At 36.8% G+C, this 23889-nt stretch overlaps 1 protein-coding gene across 2 annotated transcripts; it reads left to right on the forward strand.

Moving 5' to 3' along the window:
• The first annotated feature begins 3499 nt into the window (after window positions 1–3499).
• On the forward strand, window positions 3500–22053 carry LOC109061646 (grainyhead-like protein 2 homolog). Of its 2 annotated transcripts, none has more exons than XM_042775943.1 (16): window positions 3500–3830; window positions 6424–6610; window positions 7840–7907; window positions 8011–8368; window positions 8696–8754; window positions 8868–9024; window positions 9761–9872; window positions 13628–13722; window positions 15643–15801; window positions 17096–17153; window positions 17400–17539; window positions 17960–17997; window positions 18936–19024; window positions 20242–20327; window positions 20616–20680; window positions 20772–22053. In XM_042775943.1, the coding sequence occupies exons 1-16, from the start codon at window positions 3811–3813 to the stop codon at window positions 20884–20886; spliced, it is 1806 nt and encodes a 601-aa protein (XP_042631877.1). In that variant the 5' UTR covers window positions 3500–3810; the 3' UTR covers window positions 20887–22053. The 2 variants fall into 2 exon arrangements, with proteins under 2 accessions (XP_042631877.1, XP_042631875.1); XM_042775941.1 differs by having other exon boundaries at window positions 3501–3830; window positions 18933–19024.
• The last annotated feature ends 1836 nt before the right edge of the window (window positions 22054–23889 follow it).

A 23889-nucleotide genomic window follows, 5' to 3' on the forward strand; every position in this document is an offset into this window, starting at 1 on the left:
AGCATCATTTTTATTATTGCTCATACTTAAGGTTAATGATTTAAACCACTAAACCTATTAAACTTTGGCACATGACATCTCACACCGTTTGCGCTACAGACATGAATGATACCTCAAATAATGCTAAAAAACACAATTTAGCAATTAGCACTTAGCATAGCAAAGCCCTGGCAACGTTTGCATAGGCACTGCTCAGATTTCCTTTATAAATGTGAAGTTTAGGCTATACTGCAGTGTAGTTAATGTTTACTAGAAAACTAAAGCTTGTAAGTCTAAAACTACTAAATCATTTTTGGTCATTGAAATAAAGCTGAAACAAAATCAAATATAAATGAAAATTAGGCATTTTGACGTAGCAACTAACTGAAATAAGTTGGTTACTAAAATAATAAGTTACAAAATAAGTTACTAAAATACCATTATAAAACGGATCGTTCCGGTCCTTGATTCTGATTGGTTGAGTTGGTTGATTACTCTACAGACATACACCTTTGTTTACTTCTGTGTGTTGCTCCACAACCACTTTATTGGAACCACAATTGTTTCTGAGGAACTACATTGTTTGGTGGAAGAATACGGTTTTTATTTATATCATTACACTCTATTTGCTCTGTTTTATTTTGTGAAACCTTACTATGTATGTGGAATAACTGTTTTATAAAAGCAATAATCCCCGTGAAGTCATGGTTTACAGTGAATTTATAACAGCTAAGGGCGCTATTAGGCATGACGATTTGGTAGCTTCTTGGGGCTTATTGCTTTATTTGCCCATGTCCTGTAATTTAAGTGTTAGTAATTTTGTTATGTGCTTTTGTTATTTTAATATATTTTTTAATAGTGATTTAGCTTTAATTTATTTTTTATTTCTGTTTTCATTTTAGTAATTTTAAGGTAACCATACGTTTTCATTTTCCTGGACATGTCCTGGCTGGGTTTTCTAAAGTGTCCTAAAATGTCCAGGTTTTGTCTTTGTTTTCCTATTGACATTCTCTCCACAGTCTTCCTACATTATATGTAAGTGTTTTTGCTTTGCTCTAATGCTCTCTCTAGAGCCCAACTACTCCCACACAATGATTGTTCAGTTATGTACAATTCCTGCACGCTATTGGTCAAATTACTTTTCAGTTATACCTTTCAGCATGTATGAAAACAATAGCAAAACAAAGTTAAAACCCAGACATTTTAGGCAATTTAGAAATCCCGACAAGGACATGTCTGGTAAAAAGAAGATGTATGGTCACCCTAAAATCACTAAAATGAAAACTGAAATAAAAAATAAATTAAAGCTAAATATAACATAATATTAAAAATGACAAAAGCACATAACATAAATTATAACTGCTTAAACTAAAATGAAACTGAAAATATAAAAATAATCCAAATTCAAAATATTTAATGAATTCTTTAATAGTATAGAAATAATGCTGGAATATAATTTATACACTGTTTATACCATTATTATATCTCTTTGAGAGAGTCTTGCATTTAAATGACAAAGAAGCCAAACTTTGCCTCATTGTCCTAATGTACTGTCAGGAGTCTGAGTGGTCCTTTGTGAGCATCCAGAGAGCATGAGGTCAGGTCAGGGGTCTTCAGAGAGGGCAGAGCGTGGAGATGTTATCAGACTCATTCGGGCCCCACTGCTCCAGTACCCTTCACTATCTGACCCCCTCTCCTTCAAGCAGGAGCCATTGTCTCTGACCCAGGCTTTTTATTGCTTCTCTTGAATGGCTGCGCTATGCTCAAAACAAAGGCCTGTGTTTGCTTGCCCAAGGTGTCAGTCTTCAAACTCCCTCTCAATGGATTCCCAGTGTTTACACTCCAGTGAACTGAGGTTTACCAAAGCTGCCGCAAATTGGTTTGTTTAGAAGGGGTAATGGCAAACATTACATTCTCTCACAATAGGTTCATTAAGGTGACAATAACCCTGGGTAAACGAGTTATTATGCTCCCCCTAGTTCTCCAGTGTCATGATTAATTTCAATGTACAGTGCCAGAAACACTGAGCAGGCTATATTGTGCGTTTCAATAAAGGGAACATGTATACCGGTGGCCAAAAGTATGGAATAATTACGATTTAATGTTTTTGAAAGTCTGTTATTCTCACCAAGCATGCATTTATTAAAAAAGGTAGACAAATTACAGTAAAAACAGTAATATTGTAAAATATTATTAACATTTAATAAAACATTTCTATATTTCAGCATCATTACTCCAGTCTTCAGTGTCACATGATCCTTCAGAAATAATAATAATATGCAATGATTCTCAAGAAACATTTCTGATTATTATCAGTGTTGAAAACAGTTGTGCTGCTCCATATTTTTGTGGAAGCTGTGATACATTACCATTCAAAAGTTGGGGGGCTTTTATTCAGCAAGGATGCATTATATTGATCAAAAGTGACAGTAAAGACATTTATAATGTTACATGAATCAAAAATATGAAAAATTTACAAAACAGCAGCATAACTGTTTTCAATAATGATAATAAAAATAAATATGTCTTGAGTAAAAGAAACATCCTTTCCTCAAAAGTCTGCACAATTTGATATATTATTCATGATCTATTATTCAAAATAATAGTATAATAAAAGTATGAGCAATAGTGATGTTTGTCTTAAAAAGTAATACAATACCACTCTTCACTTCACCTTCTTCTGATCCATCAGATTGATTTCATTCTGACCGAAAGAAAACGTGTCCATGTAAACGCAGCTAATCTCTGTGTCATCGGTATTGTTGTGTTTTCAGGTTGTATGAGTAGTTTCTGATTTCCCATGTTTTCTCATCGAGTGATGTCACTGTGTACCTACATGTCCACACCTGACACTCGGGGCCAGAAAGGGTGGGAAATATCACTCCTGAATTTTTCTCACACAAAATTGAACGTAACTCTTTAAGGAACTAATATTGACTGACTACTATTTGACTTCTGGGCATGTCAGGTCTTGATGATTTGAATTTCGTAAGAATCAAAATAGGATGCGTGTTATTTGTTTGGGGCATTATCTGACTGTGCACCTGTGTGAACCACTCTTTCTGATACTAACATGACATTCGAAAGAAATTTGTTTTTATCATTTGTGAATTAAAAAAAAAAAAACTTCTCCTGGAGAGTCCATCACAATTGCATCTGAACAATATCAATCCAGCCTTTTGTGGTCGAGAGAAAAGCCACAATTAACACTAAGACACATGCATGATATATATTCAGTTTATCCAGGATTTTCTTTCACAATACTGAATATTTGGCTGTAGTGTAGCCTACCAAACAACAAGGTTTTAGTCTTTAACAAGAAAAAACAGATAACTAATTTCCAGAGATCACACAAAGCTCCATCCTGCCCTTTATTTCTAGGACAAATCTATGGCTACAGGTGAGGTGGGTCTTCTATACCTGTCTTCTGAGGCGCCAGCCAATCAGCGAGCGACATTTTCGCACTCCGGCCAATCAGAGCGCCGCCCCGCCCCTATTTGAACCCAAATACTTTACACAGAAAAAAACCCACCAAAGTTTACCTCTAGGTCTCTACGCAAACAATAAAAACATTAAAAGTGGATTTAACATGTTATGCAGGTTTCAATATATATTTATCTATTCATAAATCACAGCTGAAAGCTTCGGGAAGGACTGGACGGGCGCGCTCAGGTGTTTCCTACCTGCTCCTTGAGAATAACCCGAGAGGGAAAAGTCGATTTACCTGTAGCTCGGGTTCTGGCATCTCTCACTCGCGCGCTGTCTTCTGTTACCTGCACCGACTTGAAAGTCCAGTTTCACAAGGAAGAATTAACGCGGAGGAAGAGGAATATGTCACAGGAGACAGACAGGTAAGAGTCAGGACTGCGACACAGTCCTCCGTCACCTCAGCACAAGTATCGGAGCGTCAGCGAGTGCCATTCTGCATTTTTACTTTCAGAAAAGTTAAATATTCGGTCTGTACTCTTAAAACCTTTTTTATAATAGTCGCATTAATTACGTTAACGGCGTGTAATTCTGTACAGGTTTTGTTTGGTTTATTGTTGTTTTTATTGATGAATACCACCGCATTGAGGAAAGTTTTTTTTTTTTTTTTTTTCGGTCAAAACGCCATTTTTCATGAAGGAAACACCTTGGATTTAAGCTACCTGAAATTCATTCCCGTTTATTTGCACGTTAAAAGGAAAGTTTTTTCCCTACCTGGATTTATTACTATTTTTTTTTAAACTAAAAATAAATATTTAATATGTTTATTTACCCTCTTTATTTTTGTGCTGTGTTATTTCGTTATTGTTTTTTTTTTTAGTAGGCTATAATGTAGATCTTTGACGATCATCCTAATGCAGAAGTGTCAATATTACGCGGTCTGAGTTTTAACACATTTTGTGTCTTATGTGAAGTCTGAAAGATTGATTTTGGTCGGTTGTTTTGATTGTTTTATTCTATGCAGTGTTCAGATCTTCATCGGTTTATTTGTGGTGGTGGTGATTAAACACATTTTAGTTTATAAAATAGGAAAGTAAATGGAGTGAATTGGCGTATCGTCATAATACGGGTCGTGCATCTCAAAGATAACTAATCTCTATGTGTGTCTTAGAATTATATATAAATTAATTCATGCACTATTCCAATTAAACCTGGTGAAGACTGGTAAAGTAGGAAACTTTGTGATAATTTATACATAAGTGTATGTTTCAGATAATTTAGCGCCTCACACTAATAGTTAATCACCCAGACTATACAGACAGGAAAAATATTAAATACAAAGAGGTATACATCACAAACTATTTTGCTCCTTTGTAACCTAGACATAATTTGCCTCAGAAGATGCACCTGATTTTACACTGCAGTCCAAAGGATATTATTCCAGAACTAAGGAAACTATTTACTGTAATGTCATCACATATGCTGGGTTTTAAAGTTGTATTGTTATTAATTTGTTTTGTATACACACAATGATAAAGATGACACACTTTACATGTATTCTACCCGTTTTCCAGTAAAAGAGCCCACAGGAGTACTGTTTACATTTCCAGTGAACCCAACTAAGATTTTCCATTTAGATTCTGAGAGAATATTTATAGAACAAATTTCTAAATCATGAATTTCTTACGCACTACTGGTACAGTTTACTTTATACCTGAACAATAACAGACAAATTAGAATCCCCAAAAACAGAATACAAGTCGGAGAGATACATCTGAGTTTCATTATTTAATTCTATGTTTTATATACATGTTTTTAATAATAAAAAAAGTCATAAAAACAATAGATTATGAATCTGCTCAATTATAAAATAATAAAAAACATCAGCAACAGTGTGTCACTGGAATCTTTCTGCCCCAATTCTGAGGAGGGCATCTTGGGTCAGTTTTTAACTTTAGAATAAAACAAGATTTGTTACCAAACACATGTTCATAAATCCTAGTTAACAAACAGACAGTAGACAAGAAACATCTCAAATGGGGAAAAATAAATATTTAACCTCAGAACTAATCAGATGAAAAGTCAAGATGAATTAAAAAAAACATAGAGCATAACCGTTCAATGTTTAGTGTGTTTCAGTATGTGACCCTGGACCACGTTGTATATTTATTTTTAGGCATGGCCAAAAACATTTGAGGCCACTGTATGTTGCTGAATATCTTGATTCTGAAGAATAAAAGCAGCCAGATATAGATTTAATATCATACTGTATGTGACCCTGGACCACAAAACCAGTCATAAGAGTCAATTTCTTCAATTTCTCAATGTATACATCATCTGAAAGCTGAATAAATAAGCTTTCCTTTGATGTATGGTTTGTTAGGAGGAAAATATTTGGCCGAGATTCAACTATTTGAAAATCTGGAATCTGAGGGTGCAAAAAAATAATCAAAATACTGAGAAAATCACCTTTAAAGTTGTCCAAATGAATTCTTAACAATGCATATTACTAATCAAAAATTAAGTTTTTATATATTTACGATAGGTCATTTACAAAATATCTTCATGGAACATGATCTTAATATCCTAATGATTTTTGGCATAAAAGAAAAAGCGATAATTTTGACCCATACAATGTTTTTTTGCCTATTGCTACAAATATACCCCAGCGACTTAAGACTGGTTTTGTGCTCCAGGGTCACATATAATATCAAACAGGGAGACTAGGGCCAGCAGTGGTACTTCCTCATGTCATGTGCCACTACATTGTAGCTGTAGTTGTCTGTCAGGCTGTAAAATGCAGAAGGACTTCTGACAATATCTGCTGTCAGTGTTTGGTTGGTTAGATATGCCTGGCATCAATACACTATACATCACACTCACAAAAGGTGCAGTGTGCAGGTTTGTTTTCATCAGTATGCAAAACAGAGCTTTTACATGAAGCTTTATCAGCTGGATCATTTATGCCTGTGTTTCTGTTTGCTAGTGTGCTGATATAGTGTTGTGTGTGTGTCCCAGTAAGAGGCTGGTTGTAGTGGTGCCCAATGAGCCGTCCTTCCACCAGCGCCGGGCCTACACCAGTGAGGACGAGGCCTGGAGGTCTTACCTGGAGAATCCTCTTACTGCGGCCACCAAAGCCATGATGAGCATCAATGGAGACGAAGACAGTGCTGCCGCCCTGGGGCTCCTCTATGAGTACTACAAGGTCAGGGACATCAGCCGAGTCTCCAGCTCTCTTCACATTAATCATATTTTCATTTTCACGTCATTATTCATTCACCCTCATGGTGTTTGAAACCTTTCTTTCTTCAGTGGAACACAAAAAGAGAAATTCAGCAGAATGTTCAAGCTGCTCTTTTTTCCCATATAATAGAAGTGGATAGTAACTGGGCCTAAAGTATGAAGCTCCGAAAATATGTTTTCACAACTAACAGACTTTTGCTGACTTTAAGGAATTTGAATGAATACATTTTGAAAATATGAAAAAAAAAAAAATCAAATATAGACTTATGCATAATAACATAAACTTATGCACTGTATTTGAATTCATACAACAGCTTTGTTCATTATAAGGTTGAACTGGATGGACAGAATAGTCCATCCAGTTCATCCTTATAAAGATTTATTTTTGATTAGGATGCAAGTTTAAAACATAATCTCTGTTTTGAGAATGGTTGGAATCAAGTCATCTATACAAGATGCAGAATAGGACATTCAAAAATTACACATCAAATTTTACTCTCAGGAGAAAATCCTCCAAAATGTTCATCTTGTCAGAATTCATTGTCCATTAAACATATCCTTCTAGATTGTATTACATCTGCCCCTGTGAGAAACCTTTTTTATTCTGTTGATACTTTTGAAAAAGTTTTTAATCAAGTGAATCCGAACATGGTTCTAAGATTTCTAGAGGAAATAAGTTCTAAACATCTTTTCTAGTCTTCCTTTGACTGATTGCACTTTATTCTCACCATGAATATAGCCTTAGAAGCTGGTATGGCGTTTAAAAGAAAAGAAAGAAAGAAAGAAAGGATGCAAGTTTTTGATAATAAAAGTTTTCAGTGCATTTATGTCCCAGTGAAATTATTCTTTTAAAAATTAATTAATGTAGGAATGTAGAGTATTAACACTTATACTCTCCACCATTTTTCATCCACAATTTCTTGACTAATGAACAAAAACTTAAATATGTCATTACCAGTGCAACCAAGTACAACTTTATAGCTTGAGTCTCATAAGCCAAAACATACCATCACAGTAAGGATATTATGAAATGATACTTCTTTGCTGATCTGATATGGAAGTTACTCAGCGGAATACAATCAGGAAGTTTTCAATTTATGTGGAGTGATAAATCTCCATTCAAGTAATTATAGTGAAGCAGTGCCTAGGATACTATCAGCGCTGCTGTTATTGATGTTTTATCCTCTGCAGGTGCCCAGAGATAAGAGAGTTATGCCCATCAGCAAAGTGGTTGAAATTTCAGAGGAACCAGAAAAGAGGTCAGTGAAATGATTTAAGTATTGGTGAATATGGAGTTGAATAAATAGATAAAAAAAAATGTTTTTTCAGCTTTTCATCTTTTATGCTTTCATACTGTCTCAGAAACACTCCAGTGGGAAACAGCAGTCAGATGGAGCCGGAGACCGTGGATAATCGTGTCCAGGTCCTGAAATCAGTGCCTGTTAATCTCTCGCTCAACACGGATCACCAGGACACCAAACGGGAGCAGTACAGCTTGTCTGCGGGAGAGAACGGGACCGCTGCGGTGGTGAAGGCTGAGGTGTACACTCCTGTTTTCATGGCTTCGGGGGTTCACTACAGGACAGAAGGAGAGGAACCGATGCGGGTCATCTGTGAGCAGACCCACTCATTTGACACCTCGGCTGTATGTCATAGTGGATACGAGAAGGATGACCATCGCAGCAGTCCTGATAGCACCTATGAGGAAGACAGCAATGAAGTGAGAGCAGATTTTGAATCAGAATTTGAGGAGTTTAGATGCAAAAGCCTTCTGAAATTTTTATCAGGATCCTATATTTATGTTAATTTCTTTCACTTTAATGCAATAGAAAAGTACCTATACATTGCCATCAAAGATAAATAACTTAACCTAAACATAGAAGCCTGTTAAAAATGCTAATTTTAGAAGAAAATTCCAGATGGCACATAGAGGCTTTTGCATCTGAACTCTTCATTTGGTGTTTCTGAAACATTTGTTATAAAACTTGGATTTAACACAGCAGATTAATGGCTGATTGCTTTTTTTTTTTTCTTCTCTCTGATGCAGAAGTACCGCCCATCATCGCTTGCAGCTGAAGACTTCATATTTGACAAGTCAGAAATGTTGTAAGTGTTGTTTGTTGCAACCAAGTGAGTTAAATGGAAATGATATACATCATTAGGCTTGTAATATTATGACGAATCAGCTCTCACACCTGAAAAAACATGCTGTTGAACAGAGACACCTTCCAGTACACACTCGAGGCCAGCAGGTCGTTGCGGCAGAAGCAGGCTGAAGGGCCTATGACCTACCTGAACAAAGGCCAGTTCTATGCTATTACACTGAACGAGACAAGTGCCAATAAACGCCTCCGACATCCCATCAGCAAAGTGAGGGTGAGTGTGTAGGCTTCTATCAAACCAGATAACTGAAGAACTTGACATGGTAGAATGTGTCAATGTCACGTTGAATATGTGAGCTTTGATTAATTAACTGGAATATTTAATTCATTTCTGTTAAACATTTGAATTGATTGTCAGCTCTAAATTAAATAGTTAAAAAAACTAAAAAATGAAAGCTCAGAAGTTTTTTTTTTTTAAAGAAATGAATACTTTTAACATATTCAGTTGATCAAAAAGGACAGAAAAGACATCTATAATGTTACAAAATATTTCTATTTCAAAAAAATTATGTTCTTTTGAATTTCCTATTCATTAAAGAATACTGAAAAAAATGTATCACTGCTTCCACATTTTAATTTTTTTTTAGAAAGCACAACCATTTTCAACTGAAGACTGGAGTAATGGCTGCTGTACATTTCCTTTTAATATATACAGTATTAAAAGAGAAAATTTATTTTATAAATAATAATAATATTGTAATAATATTTCACAATTACTGTATTTTTGATCAAATAAATGCAGCTATGGTGAGAACATGAGACTTCTTTCATTAAAAAATATTAGCAATCCCAAACTTTTGAGCAGTAATGTATGTCTATATCATCCATATTTGTTATGGTAATAGTTTAAGAACATGCTTGTAAGCTCTTGATCGTTTGGAACAGGCATTAAGCAATGAGTGGATTGTGATAACCTCTGTTAATCTTTTTTATTTTATTTCCTCTATCAGAGTGTCATCATGGTTGTATTCAGTGAAGATAAGAACCGCGATGAGCAGCTCAAGTACTGGAAGTATTGGCATTCTCGCCAGCACACGGCAAAGCAGAGGGTTCTGGACATCGGTGAGGCTTCCTCTCCATCACTGACAACATACCCCAATCCATATATCCCATTAGGCATTGCCAATTTACCCCAGTTCATTTAGCCCAGTGGTGTCTAATCCTGCATAAGAATCACTAGGAAAGAACAGGCAGATGTGTTAGAGCAGGGTTGGAAATGAAGTCTGCAGAAAGGTAGCCCTCCAGGAAGGGATGGCTATGCCTGATTTAACAGATACTCGATACTAGTGGTTCTCAACCCTGGTCCTGGATAGTCCCCAACAGCACAAATGTAATCTGATTATCTAAAACACACATTTTGGGTCTCAGAGTGTCTGTGAGAATCCGATTTGGATTATTAGGGTTAGTTGGGGAATATTCATGTCCAGGGTTGGGAACCATTACTGTATATAATTATATGAACGCAGACATGCATGCTTTGGCCATTGCAGTGCAAGAGCACGATCTAATTTTATATAATGTGCAGTGTTATTTTGGTGTACAGCATACTCAGTGTGGCGATAGATTTAACTTTAAATGTCTGTGTCATTAAACCAAGGGTTTCCAATCTTGATCCTAGCAGGCCGACTACCCACAAAATTAAGACCCAAACCAGCTAATTTGGGTGTGTTTAATCTCATCAAAACCATGCAAGACAATGGAACTAAAGGATAAGAATTAATAAAATTAAACAGAACAGGTTACTAGCTATAAGTATATCAGCAGCATGATTCTCTTCAAACTGTTGCTCCACCATGGAAGTAGTTGATGTGAAAGAATAAATATTTATGAATGCAGTGATGCGTGAGATTGAGTTTGCATAGCTAAAAGCATTTGTGTTCTTGTATTTACGTAGATTATGTATAATTTTTTTTTCCAAAAATCATTAACTAAATTACTACTCAACACTCTTTGGTCTGAAAGTACTTCTTGCTTTCACAACAGTTCATTGTGCATCCACCACTAGTTTGAAGACTGATGGTGCCTAACCATCCCGGAAGCCCCAGGGCTCTCAGGAGATTGGTTCCTCTTGGTTTCCCTCTGCTCAGCTAATGGGTACTAGGTTGCTAAATGGCAATACACACAAATTATACAAAACTTTGACTAGAGAGTCTGCCCTGAGATTTTTTTTACAGATCGATGCAGATCTTTTTACACTCTTGACATTTGGACAGATTTCTTTCCTCACTGAATCTGTGATATTAATCAGTTATGAATTAGTTTCTAGTTATTTATTGGGTGGTTTCTTCATCCAAAGCTACACACTCCATTACAGGGATAGTCCCGTTGGAGCAACCCAGGGTTAAGTAAGGGTGGTATTGTGTTTGGAGATCGCTATTATTCTCCAGCTCCATGAGTCACCCAACCTGGGATTTGAACTTGTGACCTTCAGATCACTAGCCCAGCTTCTGATCCAAGTTGAATGAGAAAAAAAGAGCCCAACATACAGGCTGAAAATTGTTGGAGTCCACCTGGTGTGCGGCAGCTATGAGTCTAAACAATTCTAGCCTTATTCTCGGCCTTGTCACACCTTGGGAGAACAGTCATCCTGAGCCTGTTGCTTCTTGTCCTCCCCTCATCTCCAGTAATCAGACGCTCTGCTATGCCCTTTGTCAAGATTTGGCCCCAAGACTTTCACATCCTGGGAGCACCCTGAGGGAATATCTGAGCAGTGATGACAACTATCTTTGTCTTAAACCCTGCCCTCACAGATGGGGTAAAAATAGAGGAATGTTTTGTTGATGCAGGGTGAGCTTTGTACTACGGGATGCAAAGAAAGTGTTGGTAAATTGGTGAAGTGGACAGACCTTTGGGCACATGGTATATGGCAGTATGCTGAAGCCAAGTAGGGGAGACAGTGACAGAAACCTGACACCTGCACAGTTGGGATTTGAATAGCAGTTAAGGCGGGATTGTTCCTCAGGCTTGGGGCCATGTCACTAGAGCTGGGATTTGAATGGGGCTATTTAACGGGGGGAGCTCGCTTACGGGCATCGTCGAGCATGCTTGGTAAACTACCCAAAAGAGATCCCTGGGAAGGATTTCACCATTCCTAATCCCCAAGTTACCCCAAAGTAAGACAGGTGCTGGGTTTACTTAACATAGAGATGAATGCCCCTGTAATGACAGTTTATTAAATTACAAAGAAGTTTGGAAGAAAGTCTAATTAACATAGGAAATCACCACTATTGCTATCACTCATACTTAGGGTTAACTATTTGAACAGATTTTGTTTTGAGGGTCACAACAATCTTTCAGACACTGAACATGCAGTTCATACATGCTATGACTTGAGCACACCTTTTCTATGATCAGCATGTGTGTTATCGGTTGCCTGACCAATGAATGATATCTTAAATCATGAAGCTAGTTGTGCAAATGGGTGATATTTGATTTCTAAGCAATTTAATGCTTTAGCATGGCTGGGTTGCCCCCTAATAGTCGACTAAATGTTAGTTAAGGAGAAGAGGCTTAGTTGACTAAAATTTTATTAGTTGGTTAGTCGGTTAGGGTTAGCACTTCCTGCATGACATGGAGGCACCAGCATGATCACTGATAACACTGGAAGCAACTTAAAATATGCCATTATATTGCGATGCAGATAAGAGTAATTAACATCATTCGAAACTGTGAAGGGTTTTACCTTTCTCTCAATATTGACAAAGCATGCTTTTGTAAAATAAAGAAAACAAACAGGATGCGCTTTCTGCCGTCTCGGTCTCCTTGAACTGTGTAGCGCTTCACAAAAATGAAGCGAATTTATGTGCTACTTGCCTCACAGACGTGAGAAATATATCTTCAGAAAGCGTGAAATGTCTTCTTTTAAAGGAACCAATTCAAATACTCTCTCATTATGTAATCCGTACGAATTGTGCATTTCTCTAAAGGCGCATCCACTGTGGAGATGGCGAGTCAGCAGCATCAACTTATACTCAGAAAACAGTAGTTTATTAATAAATAATTAAAATGTATTCTTGCTATTTTTTCAGACACATTCATAGGCATTACTTTTGTGGGTGCTTTGCTGCAAGGTTTATACAGTACATGCGCTTGAACGCTGAGTAAAGGCCCCCTAAGTATATATTTAAATAATTAAATTGATAAACATGCAATTACTCGACTAATGGCTTAAATGAACAACTATTAATTGACTAAAAAAAATCTTTAGCCAGGGGCAGCCCTGACTTTTAGCCTGGTGGACATCAACAGAGACACTTAGAAAGTACCAGTCAAGAATGTAAAGTTAACTGCCGTAACTAAGCTAGCATAGACAGGCTGACTCCAGCCATTGAAACTGTTATGAGATCACCTTAACGTAAATCTATAAAGTAATGACATTTAGACAGAATCACAGACATGTTTAAAGTGTGAGTGGTCATAAATGGCCTATCAAGCGGCTACTAAAAAAGCAAATGTTTGTTTACATAAACAGATAAGAGTTATCTAGCCTGGAAGGGTGCTGTTTTATATACACTCAGCTTATCAGTCTTAAATCCACTTGCTTTGGCAGACATTGTTTTAATGTCGCCATTCTCTGACACTCGCCAGAGCTGTTCGCACATCACTCCCTAAAATTATTCAATCATCTTATATATGTACATGCCTCTACCCCTGCAAGTATCAGTCTGTAGGTGAAGTGCATGCTGGTCTGGACTGGTTTACGCAGTTGTGGTCTAGTGCTAATGGTGCATAGCTGTCAACCTAGTATCCAAAACACAAAATATCCTGTTTTTTTCTTCAGCAAGTATGAGAACTGACTTTTCCTGTTCTCTTTACAGCTGACTACAAAGAGAGCTTCAACACAATTGGCAATATTGAAGAAATCGCTTACAACGCCGTGTCCTTTACCTGGGATGTGAATGAGGAGGCCAAGGTAAGTCATCTAGCACCAAGACCGTGTGCTCACAGGTCTGAAGTGACACTGCAAATTTAAAATGAGCAAATCCTCCAGTGTGTGTTTTGGGTTTATGGACATTCTGCTTGCATTAATGGCCATCATGGATGTTGAAGTGGGAGGTGTAGGTGTTAAACCCAACCAAAGGTTCAGTTTTTACAGTCTGACTACATCAGTGCACCTGTTTTTTCTTTCATTCAGGCGCACTACCACCATTATGTGTGATACACAAAATGTTATTGAGACACAGGGTGGAGTGTTACGACACCTGATATGTGTATTTTACATGCTGTAGTTTCTGTCCTGTTGTTGAACACGGGTGCATCTTCCCTCTGTTTTCTCCTGTACGGGGTCTCGGGTTTCACATGTACACTACTGATTGTCGGGAATGGACCAGGTCTGTGTACACGGCCAAACACACACACCCGAGTCCAGATCCTCCCAGCCTCACAGGTAGAGTCCTGCCCTCCTATTGTGGCTCTTCTGTTGCAATACAGCTCAGTTCAAACACTCGCCTCTGGAGTATATTCAACTAAAGCTCTCTATGCAAACATTTGCTTTTTATCGGGCCAACTCACTCTGGTAAACCTATTAATGTGGACTATGTGATGTCTCAATGCAGCCACCCTTGGAATGATATTTAAGTGAGTTTGACTTTGAGTCCGAGCTCATGTAAAAGCATGCAGTGGGGTGTGAAATGCGCTCAGTTTGATCTGATAAGCATCTCATACTCTGACCTAACATACTCTCAAACTTTTATTGCAAGTCCCTTCAAAGCTCTTCTCGTCAGGCTGGAGTGGAGGAAGCCATAAACTGAGTCTCTCCGTGAGCCATTGATCTGTGAGGTGGAAATTATGTCCTTGCTGCAGTGTGGAAGGGCTCAGTTTATTTTACGAGTGGTAATATTGTGGAAACAGTAATATTGTGAAATATAATTATAATTTAAAATAAAAGTTTTCTATTTTAATATATGTTAAAAAGGTAATTATTGATGTGATGGCAAAGCTGAATTTTCAGCATCATTAGCCCAGTCTTCAGTGTCACATGATCTTTCAGAAATCAGTATAATATGATGATTTGCTGCTTAAGGAATATTTTGTATTATTAGCAATGTTGAAATCAGTGGTGCTGCTTCATATTTTTGTGGAAAACACAATGCATTTTTTTTTTTAAGTATTCTTTGATGAATAGAACATTTAAAATGATAGTATTATTTGACACAGAAATCTTTTGTTATAATATAAGTCATGCATTGCTACATAGAAGGTATTCATATGAAGTGCTCCAATTCAGTTTTCTTGCCACGCTTCACCCAACGATGGTCTCTTTCTTGTCCTCTGGCATTGGTAAAGGTTGATTATATGAAACTGTTAATAACTAACCACATAAGTATTTAGTGAGCAAGACTCTTTCCAAATCTTTGAGGAGGCAGAGGCTAATAACTGCTTTGGAATTGAAAGTAAAGCAATGCAAAGATGACAATGTAAGACCATATTTTAATCTTAAATAATATAAAACTATTTCCTTCAGTTGGAACATTGAGTGTTCTGTGCAGATGAAACTGTGTAGTTGTTAGTGTGCAGTCTGAGCGTTGCTTTCTGTAGCAGTCAGTGGCACAGGCAGACGTGTCGAGGCAGGCACCTGTTTTGCGTGTGTAGGTGGATGGTGGGTGAAAAACAAAGGTGCACTTTCAACGGTCAGGACTGTGTAGGTCAAACCGGAACAAGCTGGTAGAAAATATGAATATGGCAGTTCTTAGGCAACCGTCTGTAACATGTGCATCCAGATACCTACATTATATATCATAACAATCTCCCACAGCACCGCTGACAGACACCATTAACAGTTTGTTTTCTTAACACGAATCTTCACGTTTTTGTCTTGTTCTCTGATTGGTAGATCTTCATCACGGTGAACTGTCTGAGCACAGATTTCTCCTCTCAGAAGGGGGTGAAGGGTCTTCCTCTGATGATACAGATCGACACCTACAGCTACAACAACCGCAGCAACAAACCCCTGCACAGAGCCTACTGTCAGATCAAGGTCTTCTGTGATAAGGTGAAGCTTGACCTTTAACCTTTGTACCTGTGCATATAGTATTCCAACATATGGATGTATCTGTAGAAGCAGTCGTGGAAATATAAAAGGAATAGAGATTCACCCAGAAATAAAAGTTTGCTGTTAATTTACTCACCTTCAGGCCTTCAGGCACCTTCAATATGTAGATGACTCTTTTCTTCAGTGGAGCAGTAAAGAAGATTTTAGCTGAAAGCGTGGTCCTTGGTCAATCATGGAATGCAAGTGAGCAGCTACCGTCACTTTTAGAGTCAAAAAAGCATATACAGGCAACACATGATTAATAACTGTGGCTCCTGATGATATATTGATGTATTATGAAGCCAAACAATTGGTCTGTGCAAGAAAAAAAGCGTTATTTACAACATTACTACCTGTAATCTATAGCCTCAGGCAAACTGTCCGGAGCGCATTCACGAGTCTAGAGCGCTTTACTTTACTTTTTACTTTTCTACAGAATAAAAAATGTCTCCTACATGGCCTGAGGGTGAGTAAATTAACAGCAAATTTTCACTTTTGAGTGAACTGTCCCTTTAAAACCGCAGTAATAGAGAGCTGCAGTGATGACTTTTATTCGCATCACCGTTATTCCCTTGACAGAAACCCAATGGGATTTCTCTATTGGCTTCATGATAATCTTCACAAATGAACAGAACTTTTATAAATTTAAATTGCCAGAATTAAAGAGAAAGCTAAGCATTGGTTATAAATGAACTACACTACAGTCACATAAATGTCACCATCACTGAGCTTCTGGCAACTCTTTCAGTCTTTATTTAAAAACGTTTTCCCTGAAACTTTATGAATAGTTTGCAGGAGTGTGATTATAAACACAATGAGGCTGTGAAAGCGACTAGTGATCTGTTCAGTGTGATGATGTTTAATATCTTAGACAGCCTCTGGAGTCCCATTTAGACACTTGTTATCATCCGCCTTTTCAAAACAAGTAAAAAAAAATCACAAACGGGATTACTGATGTATTTGATATTGTAGAATATAATGTTAAATTGATGGAACCGCTAGCGATAAAATTCTTGTTTCTGGGCCTACAAAAAGATATCATCCCTGCAGCACTATTTATGCATGATCACTTATTTTAATAAGCTTTAAGTGAGTCATTATTTAGAGGTCTTTATGCGGTGTTCCTGTTTTACAAACTCAGGGACTGTAGTGCCACCTTGTGGTTGTTAATTATTGTTACCTTTCACAGTCCTCACAGATGTGCTAGTGTTTCTAATTTCCCTGTGTGTTTCCTGTCTGTGTTTGTGCGGCTCAGGGAGCGGAGAGGAAGATCAGAGATGAGGAGAGGAAACAGAATCGCAAGAAGACAAAAGGTCTGAAGCACCGAAAGTATCTTCAATTCATAAAAATAAGCTTTAAAGAACACAAGAAGTTGTCTTTACTGACATATTTCTTATTGCAGTCCATTTTTTGAGTAATCTAGAGGCTTCACAGCTATGAACCATGATGTGCTACTTACTAGTCCATGGCACATTTGATTGGACAGAAACCTGTGTGTACCATTATTAAAATCAATAAGAGTAATTCTTACGTTCTTACAAATGACATCATCTCATCAGGAAAGGATGGAGGCGTCGGGGTGGTTTCTGTCCCGAAAAAATGTGACGCCACCTTCTTTAAAACCATGACTGATCTGGATGCCCAGCCGGTTCTCTTCATCCCAGATGTGCACTTTGGGAACTTACAGAGGGCAGGCCAGGTATGAGTCAGTCTGAAAACACACTCAGTGACCAGATCACAAGCTCTTTTGTGTTGAAAGCCATTTTGCAGACGGCCATAATTGCGGTCACATAGTCTGCCCTCAGTGTTTGCCTCCTCAAATCTCAAAAAGGCTGTAGAGGCTTATTAAAGAACTGTCATGAAGTCCTTAGAGGTCCATTGTGTGTCTAACAAGACTGAAACTTATTAGAGAGCGACTGACCTTTCAGAACCGACATGAAAGGTCACGCTTGGCTTCCTCGTGAAGCGTGAGTGTGTGTGAGTACCTTGGATACTTGTTTATTAGGAGTGATATCTGCTGAACTGGTCAATGTAGTGTCTATGTTCAGGCCTGTTCTGAATGTTACAGAGATGTTTAATTATGAATGTTTACAGGAAATAAAACTACACATCTCTGCAGGTGTTTGCATTTAATACAGAGGAAATTGAACGTGAAGGGTGAGTTTGAGCTTTTTCTCAGTATTTATGCTGTGAAACAGAATAAGATATTCTTATATCATAACTAAATGAGCATCACTTCACCTCATAATTAACTACTAGCACTGATGCAATAGTAGATTACAGGGATCCTCAAGAATATTTATTAATAAAAGGGACTATCTACACTAATGTTTAATTAAAAAAATATATATAATAATTGTAAAATGTATTGAGTTGTAGTGGTATTAGATCCATAACATGAATCATATGTTATATGTTTAGTGTTTTGGTTTAGTGCTATCATGATTATGACTTTTTCCTGGTAATTAATTATCATTCAGATAATGATTTAATTCTCTGTTTTAGTTATATTATTTACAGTAAAAGTCTAATACACATACACTTAAAGTAATTTCAGTATCACATACAAATCTAGCATTGCATACAAATAATATTCTACACATTAAAATATTTTAAAAGCACTTAAAGTCTTAAAATAGTCACATAGCACACTACTGCTCTCAAGAAGGAAAAATTAATTGTGTATTTTGCGACATTTTTATATTCGCTTTAAATGTCAGTTTTAACATTTAATGATTATAATTGAGTTTCTATAGAATGTGTGCAGCTGTGTAGTGTTTCTTTACAAAGTGACATTGCCATCTACTGGTCTGGCATGAATAACACAGCATTGTGGTCATTTTCACAGATCCATGTGAACAGGGAGTGATTTGACAATGTTGTCATCTGTACACAGAACTTTTCAAAAATGCAAAGGAAACACATTCCTGTTTTTAATACATCCTTGTTGTGTAAATAATATACCCTTAAAGTACACAGTGATTGCTGCTTTGTCAAATAATCATGATAGGATGATATAACTGCGTTCAGGTGACAGGTGGTCATGTGATTGGTCAGCTGAGAGAGGCCTGATGTCATTGTGTTTGTGTTAGAAGTGTGCTGGTGAAGAGGATGTTCCGGCAGTCTGAGGATGACTTCTGTCCACCGCCCCATAAACAGCTCAGAGAGGAGACACAGAAGAGAGGTCAGAGCAGGACACGTTTATACATGTGCACATCTACAACCCCATCTGATCTCACTGGTTTACTAGGTGGCCATTTCGTATGAATCTGTATGATGAGAATTGCACGAAACGTGAATATTATTATTATTATTATTATTATTTTTTAAAAAAGTAAGAATGTCCACCACTTAACATAATGTACAAATGAGATTTTATGGATTCATATAAATTAGCCACCAATTCGCAAAGGTAAAATTGTTCAGATTTTGGTATTTTTTGATTTATTGCACAGAATTGAAAAAATAAGAACATTTTTAAGATAGACAGCACCAAATAAATTTTTTTAAGAAAATGACTTTCCAACATTAGAATCCTACAGAAGCTTCAGAGAACATCTTCATATAGTGTTCTGTTCATGAAGATGTTCTCTGAAGCTTCTGTAGGATTCTAATGTTGGAAAGTCATTTTCTTAAAAATTCTATTTGTTGCTGTTTGCAGCAAAAAACAAAACAAAAGCATAAAAAAAAAACATTTCAAATGATTGGTTGACTATATTTTAAATAAAAACCGCTATGGAAAAAATGAAGAGACCACTTGAAAATTCTCAGTTTCTTCTGGATCTGCAATTTATATTTATGTGTTTGAATAAAACTTTATTTTTGTTTTATTCTGTAAACTACTGATGACATTTCTAAATTGTAAATAAATAGCCATTTAGAGCTTTTTTTTTTTTTTTTGCATAAAATGACAGTTGGTCAAAATAACATAAAAGAAGCCATGTTTCCAGTTATGTTTATATACATCTTTAGACATTATAATACCAATGTTTTAACTTCAAAAGATCTAAGAATTCAATATTTGGTGGAATAACCCTGATTTTCAGTCACAACAAATGAAAACATTTGTTATTTTGAGAAATAGTCATTTTCTGCAAAAAAAAAAAAAAAAAAAAAAAAAAAAAAAAATTAAAGCCAATAGTCAATTCAGTGAATCCAGAGAAACGGCAAACTTTCAAGTGGTCTCTTAATTTTTTCCATAGCTGTATGTAGGGTGACTGTACTTTACTGTATCATTTCCATGTGCAGCATGCTCTGAATTCCCACTGCTGATTAGATTCTAAAGTCTTCGTGGAATTTGTATAGAATGTGGAATTAAATAAAGACAAACTATGACATCATGGAATCCAGTTACTTCATTAGAGAGTGCTATGAGACTTAGCAGACTTGATGTTTCTCCAGTGCTCCTGTATGTGAGGAAGGAGTCGGATGAGGTGTTTGATGCTCTGATGCTGCGGTCGCCCACTCTCAGAGGACTCATGGATGCAGTGAGTATCTGCCGCTGTAGGGGGCGCTCTACTCTAAATTACTGATGCATTGTGCTGATTAATGGAGGTGTAAAATGAAACCACATCAACTTGAAAATGAAAATTCAGTGCATATTACATTTAAAAAAATTAATAAAATCAATTGTATAATCAAAATTGGCCATTTTCAGTTGTATAAAACTGAATCATGAACTAATTTATATAGATTTTTTGTAAACAATCAAAATCAAATCGTACATTTTACACTCTGATACATGACTTAATTGAAGAATTCTTTCATATCAACAGATTTCAGAGAAGTACGGCATTCCCATTGACAGAATGGCCAAGATTTACAAGAAGAGCAAGAAAGGGTATGTGATTTCTAGAAAAAAAAGAGGACATGTCAGATTCAGATGACAGCTTATAAGCCTGTTGTGATGTTGTTTATTCTCCACATTGCAGGATCCTGGTGAACATGGACGACAATATCATCGAGCACTACTCTAACGAGGACACGTTTATCCTGAGTATCGAGAGCTACGCAGATGCTTACAAAATCACATTAACGGAAATATGAACGCCAGCACATGCCTTTCTAACATTCAGTATGTTTAAGCTAAAAGACTTGTTTCTTGGACTCCAGCCTGGTCAGAATCAACATCAACTGTCCAGAAATTCAATTGACATCAACTGAAGCTGACATACCTCATTTTTAAGAGACCTCAAGTATGATTTTTAATGGTCATTAGGAGTTTCAGTGCATTCCAAACATGTCCACGATTTCACTCTTCTGCTGTGGATGGAAAGACTATCGCTTTCATTAGCTTTACTTTAAGGACCAAAGTACAGACTAATTCACATTTCACTTGTTCTTGGAGACCACCGACTGATTCCAGCTGTTTCTTCCAAAGGATTTCTCTGGAGTGGAGTGAAATGAAATACATGATCTCTTCATCATATCAAAATACTGTGCGTACAGTATAAATATTCAACAATTGCAAGCAATAGCAAAAAATATGAATTTGGGACTTTTCTGTGGAGTTTGAGAGTCTGCAGAGCTATTGATCTGTGAAAAGTGTCCAATACTGTCAATGTTTTTGAGTGTGTGTGTGTATTATGTTGCCATTAATATTATTGTTAATGTTAGCTTGGTAGATATGATTTAGCTTCTTACTGTCTGAATATTCACAGACTTTTTTTTCTGACGCAAAAGGAAAGCTGTTTTTATGAGACTGTGCCATTTCAAGTTTTTGTATGCTAAATAGTGCAAAGCAGGATATATGTATAAATACTGTTATGTTTAACTGTAAAGTATTGATTATCAGAAAATTCATCAAATGAGGAAGTCACAGTAAGTGTAGCTCAGACACATTTCAGTTGCATGTTTTACATGTTGCACTCATGGTTTAATGTGAAATTAATTTTATAAAGGTTCCATTGGTTTCAAATGCAAAAAGATTTCATGACCTTTTGGAGGTCTGAACGTGTATCTTCACATAAACAGCAAAGGTTTTTCCCTTTTGCATCAAAATATGAGTGTCTCACAGTTTTTGTCATTATGTTTGAAAGAACTATGCAGTCTTAAAGTCTGCTTCATTCCTACTGTTTGTGTAACAGGATTACATTAACAGTGTAGTGCAGAGCTGTTAATGTAATGTTTTAAAACCACTGTCTTCCAAAAGAAATAATGCAAAAGGGCACTTCAGAAATAATAATTTGTATGTAAATAAATGCATTTTTATCACATTTTGATTGTTTTTTCACACTACAATTAAAGGAATAGTTTACCCCAAATTTGCCGAAGATTTAGGCAATCCAGGATGTAGATGAGTTTGTTTTTCACGGGAACAGATTTGTAGAAATGGATCACAACATCACTGGTTCACCAGTGGATCCTCTGCAGTGAATGGGTGCCGTCAGAATGGGAGTCTAAACAGTTGATAAAAACATCACAATATATTTTTTTTAAACTTCAAACTATTGCTTTCGTCTAAAATATAAGTCCATAATCCATAATAACACTTTCTCCAGTGATAAAGTCCATCCCCTGTTGTCCTCTCACATCAAAATCCTTTGTTTATTTCATGCAAACGCACAGCTTTTCACTTCACAGGACATTAACTGATGGACTGGAGTGGTGTGGATTACTTGTGGATTATTGTGATGTTTTTATCAGCTGTTTGGACTCTCATTCTGACGGCACCCACTCACTGCAGAGCATCCATTGCTGAGCAAGTGATGGAATGCTACATTTATACAAATCTGTTCTGATGAAGAAACAAACTCATCTACATCTTAAGAGTTAATTTTCAGCAAACTTTCATTTCTGGCTGAACTATACCTTTAACCCTGAATTATGGCCACTTTTAACCCTGTAGGTTAATGAGAATATCATACAAGAATTTTGTTAAACCAGGGTCACAACTGATCCTGGGTTAATAACGTAGTAATGTTCATGCAAGACCCTCAGACACAGAAACATTTTCTTTCTTTTATTTATGATATAACCAAAACAGATGCCTGCATTCATATTGTCTACACTCACACAATGTACAGGTTATATAAAATCTACAAAATGATATGATGACAAACATTTAGTTGTACAGCTTACACTGATAGAACACTGTTTGTTTCGCCATATACTGTATATTTAATCTGTGTTTGGCACTTGACCGCATGTTGCTGTCTTGTGTGGTTTAGAAATGAAATGCCAGATGCTAAACTGTTTTTTATGAAGGAGAATCTACAAACATAAATGATCAGTTTTGAATGCAAGCTCCTTCATGAACTGCTCTGATCAGCATGTGGCTGAAGAAAGTTTGATCTTCACAGCAAATGAAACCGCAGAGAGTTTCTGATGGCTATCCATCTCGCATGCGGCCTCAGATATGCTGTGGCTTACATGTGACATCATGAGTGAGTGTTTGTGTATTTATAAATGGACTACAGATTTACAAAAAGCATTTGCCATCCACTTATAATATCTCTCACACTGTCACTTCTAACCCTGAGGTTGTGTAGAAATATTTCCTACACATTAATATTTTACGCTCCAATGTCGCTGACTGCATGCTCACAAGTGCTGACTGAAATGCACAGTATGCATAGACAAACACTGAATAAACACACGAGAACTCAAAAAGCATTACATACATACCACATACACACATATTCATCCTGAAATGTACAGACTGTCCCAGTAGATGCAGAGAAAATACATTCAGTTTGAGGTGCAGATCCACATGTAGAACGTGCAAAATGATTTGAGCCGGATATAAAAATAAAGACCTGAACCGAATACTAAGGCCAAGATTCAGACAAATTTAAATAGTACTTGAACTAGCCGCTCGTGCTAAGCTGTAGTATTTGTTCACAGCTGATGGTGTGGGCAGAAGATTGACTGAATCGAGGTCTGGAGTGAGTAGAAAGTGGCTGGAAAGCTGACGTGAATGTGTCTGGCAGTAAAGGCTGCAGGGGTTCATGGTCCGTTGTGCATGTGCATAGTAACGTGCAGTCTTCGCAGTCCCACATACATATGCTTTTAATGTACAAATGATTATTTGAAACAAAAGAAAATGCC

The sequence above is a fragment of the Cyprinus carpio genome, chromosome A19 (genome assembly GCF_018340385.1).
Source record: "Cyprinus carpio isolate SPL01 chromosome A19, ASM1834038v1, whole genome shotgun sequence".
Lineage (NCBI taxonomy): Eukaryota > Metazoa > Chordata > Actinopteri > Cypriniformes > Cyprinidae > Cyprinus > Cyprinus carpio.